This window comes from Solanum dulcamara, chromosome 6 (assembly GCF_947179165.1).
Source record: "Solanum dulcamara chromosome 6, daSolDulc1.2, whole genome shotgun sequence".
Taxonomy (NCBI): Eukaryota; Viridiplantae; Streptophyta; class Magnoliopsida; order Solanales; family Solanaceae; genus Solanum; species Solanum dulcamara.
Window position 1 is genome coordinate 396,878 of NC_077242.1, and position 11,092 is coordinate 407,969.

The 11,092-nt window shown below is 35.4% G+C and overlaps 1 protein-coding gene across 1 annotated transcript; it reads right to left on the reverse strand.

The window, feature by feature from the left end:
- Positions 1–4,572: 4,572 nt before the first annotated feature.
- On the reverse strand, positions 4,573–10,090 carry LOC129892521 (protein NOI4). The gene is made up of 3 exons (XM_055968103.1): positions 9,954–10,090; positions 7,553–7,735; positions 4,573–4,899 (listed from the first exon to the last, which is right to left on the reverse strand). Exons 1-3 carry the CDS (start codon positions 9,957–9,959, stop codon positions 4,855–4,857), a joined length of 234 nt encoding a protein of 77 aa, XP_055824078.1. The 5' UTR covers positions 9,960–10,090; the 3' UTR covers positions 4,573–4,854.
- Between the last annotated feature and the right edge of the window lie 1,002 nt (positions 10,091–11,092).

An 11,092-nucleotide genomic window follows, 5' to 3' on the forward strand; every position in this document is an offset into this window, starting at 1 on the left:
TCGTTAGGAGTCTCACGTTGTATGTAAAAGAGAGAGCTTTTGGGTTTAAATTAGGCTCAAAATCCAATTCTTTACGTTAATATTTAGTAGTGGATCTTTTTAGGGACAAGGTATAATTTTGTGGTCAAGAGAAGAAATATATGCTCCATCTATTAAATCCTTATTGAGTTTAAGTTTTATGTATTAATAGTGTGTCGAGCAGGTTATTGTAAGGTAATTACAAGTAATCTTTGTAATTCTATTTTGAATGGTCAAAATATGGTGACTATATTATGATTATTATGAGTATATAGGACATAAATCCTTATCGCCATCGGAAAAATAAATGATTGGATGTAACGAATGTCCCCGTTGTTATGGATAGGCCAATGGGAAAGGAATTTGAGCCAGAAAGTTTCAGGTAGTAACTTCGAAAATTTTTAGCCTAGGCTTGGGCAAATTCTGAGTCAGGTGAGGTCTAGGTTGACCCGGTAATAGGTCAAAATCTATCTAAGTTAGCTGATAGCCTAGACGATACGGAGCCTTTATGGCTTTACGGAATCACATTTGAGTGAGTAAAACTTCCGAATTTTTTTTGGCGTGAAGGGTATGATAAAGATGCCATGGATTGAGAGTGTATTGTGAAATGAGAGTTTGGAGCTCAAGTTTCGGTCTCTATATTTCTGTGCAACCCGCCAGAGCGGGACAAATGTGACTTAAAGTCTAAAAAAAGTCTCAGAACGGTTTTTAGCCATCCCACTTCGTTCTTAAGAGACCAGAAGCGACCTAGTGCGAATTCTTATTGATTTCCACTATATTTTGTGTCTAAGGTAAGTAAATCACTCCCTTAATTCTTAATTCGATTCCTAAAACCTAGAAATTATGGTTGGTGATTATTGGGGGAGGTTTTTGGACTGAAACTAATGGTGGGAAATAGCCATAGAGTGGGGTTAGGATCATGGGTTTGGCCTAGGAGGGGAATTATGCTATAATTCATGAACAATAGACCTTTGTATTGATCTTTTGTATGTTATTAATGTTTTTAGACCAAGAACAAGTTGAACGAATCCGGAAGGAGGAAGCTCCTGCACTTTAGAGTTATCAAAGCTTGACTTCAAGGTAGGTGATGGTTTTGTTTCCTGTATGTGACTCATGTACTTGCTAAATTAATTCATTGTATGCATATGTGTATATGAATAGGGAAACATGCTAGGAATTATGTAAAATGATCACTTACAGGCCTGATCTGTGATGAATCTGTTCTTGGTGATATAATGTTGACTATTAATTGTAATTGTGGCTGCTTTGTATGTTTGGATCAGGTTCCGACACATAATTGAATCGGGTGTCACGTTCCCACACATTTTTGGATCGGGTGTCACGTTCCAACACAAACTTTGGATCGAGTGTCACGTTTCGACACATAAATAAGTGTTTGGAAGCCCCATAAGAGGATCCTTATGTGAAATTGCATGATATTGAGACTAGTGAACTATGATCTTGTTGAGTACTATTGAGATGAAAATGGTTAAGTTTATTATATATATATATATATATATATATGTGTGCTTACTGTGTTGAGTTTACTTATCCATAACTCTTTTACTGGCTAGCCGCATAATCCTACCAATACACTGTTGATTTTGTGTATTGATACTACACTTTCTCTGTCTTTGTTGAGTATAGGGCATATTCAGTCAGCTGCGGAGAGACCTCGCATAGGAGACCACTAGCTGTTGAGAGTTCAAGGGTGAACCACTTCTTACGGGCTACCACGAGCTCTTCCTATTTCAAGTCATTCTTTCAGGACTTAGACTTTCAGACATTGTTGTTATGTTTCTTTTGGGGTTGTGTCCTGTTTCTAGACTTGTTACTTGTTTAGAGTTTTGGTATGCTGACTTTCAGTTCCTAGGTAATAATTTCCGCATGTTTGGGTTGATAACTAGATATTTTTAAGTTTATGGGAACTCAGCCTATGTTTTGTTGATTAAACCTGCTTCCGCATTTTTAAAATTATTTATATCTTGCGATTGTTGTTAGTTGGGCTGTAGTAATGGTTCTCCCATCGGAGAATTAATGTGGGTGTCAATCACGACGAATCGGAGTCGTGACACTAGATCTCTTACTGGTATATGGGATCACATTTTAATTTAATATCTTCATTATTTATTCATCTATAAAGTGTAATGTATTTCATCTTAGATGATCATTATAATGATAATAACATATTCAGTGAATTCACGAATGGAGTCGGTAGAGAATAGGATATAAGCAAGTTTCACCCTTAGAGAAATTATTTCCGAAAAACTCTTGGCTCAAAAGAAAAGAAGAATTCAAAGTACGATTATAAGAAAATAAGATAGAAAAAACACGATACAAAGCAAATGGAGCATTTCGACAATGTTTATATGAAGTCAATCAAAAAAAAATGAAGTTAGAAGTGAATGTAAAATTAAAGTTATCTTTGATATGGAATTGATCACTTTAAGAAATGTTAAAATTTGCGAGAATCTAGTTTGATTTTTCACTCAACGTTTGATAAACATTGAGAAGCAATTATTTTTGTGTGGGAAAGTTCCACTTAAACACCCACTGCATAAACGGCTCCACTTTCAAGGCTCGAACTTGAGAGAAACTATTATTTCGTGCAAAATATATTTCCCAAATAAGTTTTAAATTCAACATAGTATCTTAGTTTATATTTTCAACGAATACAAGATGTATGTGTACTATATAAATTTTTATGACTTAACTATATGTAATTAAATGGCGTATAAATTTACTTTAATTTGTAACTCATACATATAAAATATTTAATTTGAACAATTATTTTCCTTATAGCTACACAATAAATAATAGCTAGCATCAACAACATGACTATGAAATAAGTTGCAATTAAATTTGTTGAAGTGTAAAATGAATTGATAAAAGACCAATTCCATCACGCTGTAAAACCCGGCCCAACCTAAAACCTCTGCTATAAAAAGCCAACCTAAAACCTCAAACTTCTCCTCTTTCCTAACTCCTAAAAGCTAAAACACTAGAAACACCCTTTTCTATAAACCCCAACTTCTCCTCCTTCCTAAAGACCTGATGTCCAACTGCAAAACTTGTTTCGCCGTTAATGGAGGGCACAAATGTTGTTTTGGAGAATTCATGTCACCTAAAACACCCATCTACATTTGCAAAGCTTGTTCCGTCGATAATGGGAAGACCAATCATTGCGAAGGCGAGCGCAAATGTTGTTTAGCTGTGGAAGAACCTGTGTTACTAAATCTGGTAGATCAATTCTATGGTTCACTTTCACCTGTAGTTCGGGTAGATCGATTACGTAGTTTACTTGCACCTGTTGTTCGGGTAGATCGATTACGTAGTTCAGCTGCACCTGTTGTTTTTGAAGAGGGACAGAGAGCAGAGCAATTTCTGTTACCGAAGCTTCGGTCTTTACCGGAAATGGTTCTCCTCCTCCTCCTTTTCACATTACCGTAGCTTCGGTTGCTACGAAAATGCTTTTGTTGACATTTTGGCTCTGGCCACTATAGTCCCTCCAGGGTTTTGAACCCGTTTTTCAGATTTTTTTGACGAGGGGCATCTTGGACAATTATCGTTTCTGTTTCACCAACAAGTCACCCTATCATGAAACCATAGACTTTGATCTACATGCTGCCCACATTACATATCACGATGAGCACGCAAAAGATGGTTAGCGTGTCATCTTACTTTGTTAATTGGGGGCTCTTTACAAGAGATGTTACTTTTTAGTCATAAACCTGGTGAAATGATCGTTATTGCTTCAGATTCAGTCTGTTAAATCTTTTTTAGTTTTTCAATTTTACAAGCTTGAGGATGCATATCTCTCCTCCATCTTGAATATGTGAATGGTCACGACCTTAGCACATGACCATTTAAGCTCAAAATCGATTGCTCTTTATTTTGCTTATGTAGTAACATTTGAACCTATTAGCTTTGTGTACTTCATTGGTTATGTTGTCAGCGACTTAATGGTTCGGATATTCACATGCAGTATAACTTTTTTGTTCACTAATAAGAAGAGAATATCATTTACCGTATATGATCTGTTTCTCTTGGGCCTTGGCATCTCAATTTTATACTAATGACAAAAGTCGTCTTCACGATACTCTGCATGCTCCAAAGCTTGTAGTTCTAATACGTTGATATCGTTTCTATTTTATGAAGTGAATGAAATAATGAGCAAAAGAGCAATCTACAAAGCCTTGCTCAAGTCTTCTGCTCTCATTGGCGTTAGCGTTCTGCAAGTCTACCTCCTAAAGCATCTTTTCGAATGAAAACTGGGGCAGTCCAGAGTTTAGCTTTTGACAGAGCAGAGGAGATATTTATACTTGAAGTGTATTGCCTTTCTGTATTCCTTGCAGAGGGCAGGTACTGTAAAAACTAGGGTGGTCAATTGGGCGGATTAGATCAAGTTTGGACGGGTCATAATGGAGAAGATAAAATACGCATACCTGGTTATTTTCAATAAACCATCTGCTTTGGCATGAAGGAAGATCTACAACGGAATAGTGGGTAATTTTTAAGCATTTTCTACATATTAGGCAAAAACGACGAATCTCATGAAATCAACAGAAAAAATTACGGTCGAAAGGTGCTTTACAAACCACACTATGTGAAAGCAAGCAGACTGCTTGTCTGCTAAAGGTAAAATAAAAGATACAACATATAGGTACAACATCAAACATTTTGTCTTTCACATTTTGTTTCCCCCACAATATAACACAAGTTTACAAGACAAAAGGGGACTTTGAGCAATGCCTCAGTCTCCAGCACCAATCCAAAAGAAGTTGTGGGGTTCATTATGAATATGCATCCTATATTCAGCTTTTGCAGAGCACGTTGTCAAGATTCTGCATGAGGGCTCTGCATACAGCAAAACCATTTTTTCTGCAAAACGACATATATATTGGTGAATTCTAAGAAATAAGAATGCTTCAAAGATTAAAGAGAGAAGTAGCATATATGAAAAGTATATTCAGATGGGTCACCAGTCATTACATCAAAAAGCAGCCACATAATTGTAGTATGCACATGGCCTGGCTCATCTAGTCATATTAGCAAAGACGAGAATTCCAAAACTAAAGTTTGACAATGAAGGACAGGACAGCACTCTTCCTAACCTAAGCCACAATGGAGCTGGTCAACTACTCATTAAGAAAAAGAATACAGAAGAAAAAAAAATGCAGCTGGTCAACTACTTAGATAACCTGACAAGTATTTTCTTTTCCTCAAAACGACTAAGGGAAAAACCATTTAAACAATGACATAATTAGTCTAGCTCTCTAATTCCTTCAATATTAAGTAATACTAGGTGGCAACTATTAAAGTTCATTACGACGAGTGTAGAAATAGAAAAGCTGAATATCACTCATTTTTTGGAGACCCTGGTACCATAGCAAGCTTGCGAGCAGGTAGACTAACTCATTGGGCAGTCTGCTACAGACCACGAGCATAGGTACTAAGGCCAGCAGGTGGGTTCACACTGAGTTTTGTCAGTGGAATTGAAAACTATGATCTATAGGTTGTTGATTCAATGCCTGAACCACTCAACTATCACGTTGGGAACAACCCAGCCATCCCTGAGTAAGAAAAAATAGGTTCTTCTGTCCAATGTTTAAAAGTAGAGGCATATATTGGGTCCACCCCTTAACTTTTTTTACATCATGAAAAGTACATTTTAAATTGTATAAAATTCGAACTAAAAAATGTACAAAAGAAAATTAAATATTGTGTCATAAAAGTTATACTACATCTTCAAACTACGGAGCAAACAAATATTAATTATAGAAGTTAATAGTTTAACATTTAGAAGGGACAACTAAGCTAATGTCTTAGGGATCGTTTGATTGGGAACAAGTTATCCCGGGATTAATTATCCGGGGATAAGTTATCCTGGAATAAGTTATTCCACCATGTATATGGGATAACTTATCCCATCACTAAGGTATAAATGATGGGATAAATAATCCCAGGACTGCCTAATACGTCCAACCAAATACAGGATAAAATAGTCCTGCATTTTATCTCTGGGGTTATTATACCTTAAACATCACACTAAATGTCTCCTTAGTGTACAATCAATGTTGTAAACTGCGCGCTTGAGGTTCTAGTGACATACAAGGCAGACAACCAATATGAATGGTATGCACAGGATGAAAGCTACAAATGTCAAGGCATTAGCCCTATAAGATTTCTGCTCTTCATGGTTGCCCTTGTGTGTTTAGAAGCCTACGTCGTCGACTAGAAGGGAAGAGTGATTAGGGAAGATAAATTACATGAGTTAAATCATGGTTTTAATCCTATGCTTATGCGGGAAGTTTCACTTGGAGTTCCAATAGATGATATATGATCCGACCATAGTACAATAAGAATTACTGAAGCTCACAGCCCAAGGGAAGTTCTCAACATAACGACAACATACCCACTGCAATCCCACAAGTGAGCCTTACCCCTAGCTTGAAAGTAGAGAGGCAAGGGAGGTTCTCAACACCACTTCTAAAATACACAAGGATTTTTTAATTATTCAGTTTCACCTTGGATTCAAGGGAAGTATAATAATAAATGGATTAATTCATTTTATGGTGTGACGAATAAATAAGAATTGCTATCAGCTTAGCTATCTTATTAAAAAAAATCGAGTATAAGAGTATAGTTGGAGTATAAGTTTCTCTTAAACACTTTTTCTTCAACCTAGGTCACTTTGTCACTTTATCTGCTTTTAAACTCTAGGAGTAGGGGCACCTTGATACTTACATTTGAACACATTATATATTCATCCCTTGATAACTTGCTCTCTCTCCTGGTATCAAGATTAAAGGGGATCCACCTCGCTGGGTGTTGACCAACAGATAATTTCCCCGGTGGAATAGAGTTCATACCAAGTTCACACCCTCAACATCATTTATGTTCCACATTTTTTGAGCTAGCCATTTTTGGATGAAAATTAGCTTAACTTTGAGCTTACAAGCTGAGTGCTATGCATTTTCTTGACCTAAGAGATGAGTTGTTGATTCCATTTTACTGTTAACCCCCTATGGGTATGTGAATACCCTACTACCAAGTGATGTTATTCTACTACTATTGCTGGTCAAGTTAATGCTCGGGATCTTCAGGTAATTAAGCTCAAGCTTTTGCATTGATCTAGAAAATAATTCTTAAATGGTGATTATATAGTGTGATGGAAATTTGATAAACATTCACATACCACCATGAATACAACCAAAATATTCTGAACATGTGAGACAGCAGAAGATAGCTGAAAGTTGCTTAGTTGGTGTAGATTGGATAATTATATCCTAGATTGGATATAAGTCCTTCAACTGTTTGAAAGGGCCATAGAGTAGGATGGGATATCACCTATTTTATAAAATGAATTATCCTCTGAATGGAAAAAAAAATCTCTGTCAAGATGCAGAATCACGCAGCTAATGGCAGTTTAAATATGTGAAGAGCAAATTGTTAACGTTTAGACCAAAAAATGTAGAGGGTATAAGTCATTGAATCTACTCATCTAGAAAAAGAAGTTAACAAAACAACTTACAGTTTGAGGTTTTAAAGTTTCTTCTCCTTCCTTTCTATTACCATCAGCCTTTGATGGTGACTCTGGCTTGCCACCAGTTTTTTTCTCATCCCTAGCCTTGTTGAAAATCACAGTAAATCCCTCTGCAGAAGCTGGGTCATTGACGTCCCATTCACCAAACTTAGGCAATGGTCGACCCTTTTCCTGCTTGAAGATAGATGCGACAGACAAGCAGGAAAGATAAATAATTGGACAAAAAAAAATACTCCAGAACAGTATAATTGCCATTAGTCAAATGAGTAATTTCATGAATGAACCGTGAACAAATACTATAGCAGAGAAAGCAGCTAAAATTATCATTATGCCACCATAAATTTGTTGATACATAGTGCAAGAACACATATCTATGAGCCCATCCCACAATCAACAAAGGACACAAGAAGAAGGCCAAAATTCTCCAAATCTATAATATTACATAAAAATTTGAAGTTGATGCATTAGGAAACATGCACAAAGTGATTCCTGAAGGACAACTCTGAAATTCCATTGACCTCACCAAAGGCTCATAATTTTGCCACTGCAAAAGGATGTGGACAAGGTACGAACAACTTATGAACAAAAAAAAAACACCTGCTTGAAGTCTATTTCCAAAATTTCAGAACTGCGTATCTTCAAAATTATGAAGTATTCCAGCAACTGGCAAACTACAATATGCATCCACAAAATGTCCATTCTATTCTTCTTAAAATGAATCAGAATTCATATCAAAACTGATTCCAGAAATTGTACCCTGGTATTGCTGGCATGTTACCTATAAAAACTCTTAAACCACTATGATTTAAGTCCTCAATACCATTAAAAGGGCTATGACATCTTGAGGAAGGTCATAACAAAACCATCATAGTGTCAACTACCTTTCTAAAACCACTCGACTTAACTCCAACTGGAGATATACACCTTCCCATCAATTGATGCATGAGCAGATCAAAGCATTACAAGGAGAAAAGACTAGAAATTTATACATTATACACCTTCCCATCAATTGATGCATGAGCAGATCAAAGCATTACAAGGAGAAAAGGCTAGAAATTTATACATTGACAAGGATTATGAAATCCACATAACAGGCAACAATGCAAAGTTAACTTTAGGATATTCAAATTTTTCCTATTTAAAAAAACAAGCAAATAGTCAACTTAACAAGTTCGAATACTGAACATAGAATGCAAAAGCTTATCACTACTGGTAGGAAAGAGCCTATCTAATTAGCTCATCCAAAAAGTTCAAAACTTGAATATCCCTATATGGCCGTAGAGATAGTAAACATAAAATCACATTTGGAGTATATGTATGCATAGAGGCATACACTTTAGATATGCAACTGAGCTAAGTACCCCACAAAACGTAGGGGCAGGTAAGGCCTGTGTCTATCCTACACTTCCGAGAACCCACTAGTGGGATTACATAGGGTATGTTGTTGTTGTAACTGAGCTAAGTGTATATTTTTCAAAAAGTAGACTCCACCTTAGGGAAGAATGGGGGAATTGCAGTTATGGAGTGAAACCTTCTTAAGACAGACATCACATCACATCAAGAACAACCTTTTAATATAAAACACATGAAATAATAATATAAAAAAACCTAAAAGTATTAGTAATAAGGAACCCAATGAAAACCCAGCCTGCGACAACAAGGGATTGACCTTCTGGGTCGAGCTCATGGCACGGGGCTTACCTAGTGTGATTTACCTCTCCTATGTGGTTTGCAAGCTATTACACATAATTGGGATTTACCCAGTGAGTACCCAAAGGTAGCGGCCGCAGGTTCCCTTGTCATCAAAAAAGGAACCCAATGAAGCTTTATCAAAAAAATAAAGAAGAACCTAACAAAGGAAAAGCAATATTCCTTTTGCACATAATTCAAACAAATAAACAAAACCCAACTGGATAGCAGTGATCCAGGAGGTCACTGGGAGTCCAGCTCATAACATTACATTCCAATTGCAGTCCACTGGCCCCTGTGTTGTCTCCTTTCCAAAAGGGGGTCGGGGCATTTTAGCTCAGCTTAACCATCCAAAGTCATACCAAAATGAAAAAGCAAAATTTCAAGAACCAAAATTCAACAAAACCAAGCTCTATACAGGATCTACCTGAAAGTCAAGATTTTCGATCAAACTCAAACTCAAAAAAAAAAAAAAAGTAAATTCAGCAAAAATGAACCCATCAATGAAAATCCATTAAACAAAAAACCCAATAAACCCCAAAAACAAACACACCATAATCCACTATTTAGATGATCAACACATATATATATAACATCATCAGCTAACAAAAATTGCAAAAAGGGGGCAAGTGAAATCGAGTGAACAGAAACAAGTAATCAAGATGATTAAAAAAATCAATCTTAGGGAAAAAATCCATACCGACATGAATCTCAATATAGAAAATGAGAATTTTCCTCAGTAGAACAGAGCGAAAGAGACGAATTTGTGAGAGAGAAAAGTATGAAAATGTGTGTGTAATTTGGTATTAGGTGTATTGAGGTGTATTTTGGGAAAATGGAACATATATATGGAAATAGGACTACATATTATTATACTCTTTAAGATTACTAGACATGTTTATGTCTAATCAATTAATTTAAGTTTTGTAATTAAAAATAAAATAAAATAAAATACGTATATAATTAATTAAAATTAAATGATAAATATTATAAGAGAAATATATAAATAAATATATTATATTTATTAATTTAATATAAATATCAACAACAACACGTATAATATAAATACTAGTGCGTCTGGGAGGGTAAAGTGTATGTGGACGTTATTTTAGCTTGTGTAGGTAAAAAGGGTAGGAAAAAAAAGTAAAAAGGTTATTTTCGAACAATGAATGAAAAAAAAACATAAGAAAAAAAATACATATTTGTCGGTGATTTGAGACTTCAATTCTTGATTTAATGGACATGAAAGACCATTACCCTTCCATCCCTTGGATAGATAGACAAGGAGATGCAAAACTTTTGGTCTTTCATGTGTTGACCAATATTTTTTTTCGTGTTGTTATAATTTGAATAATGAAAATAGATGGTCAAAGCCTGATCGAATGATTAACAACTCATCTTGTAATGATCTTATTTTAAATTTTCAAAAAAATTTATGTCACTTTATTTTTGCAGAGGCAAACTGTCGATTTAAGATAAGTATAAACACAATATATGCATGACATAAGAGACAATAAGTAGTGATTAATCTAAATATCGAATACGTATAAATTTGTTATTGCTTTATTTTTGTGGACCAACCCCATGTGGATTTGTAAACCAATTTGCATACACACTCGACTAAGTAGACATTGGGTCAATTTTTGAGTATAAAACCCAAGACAGAGAATATTCGGACTCCACATTTTTTTCTAATGTGTACCAATAAAGTAAATAAGTGAATACAACTTATTTCATATAGCATATCCCAACCATTTAATTATATGATTTGTCTTTCAGACGGATTGATTTTTAATTTGTGCCTTTTGAATAGATTGATTCTTTAATATTTGCTCTTAA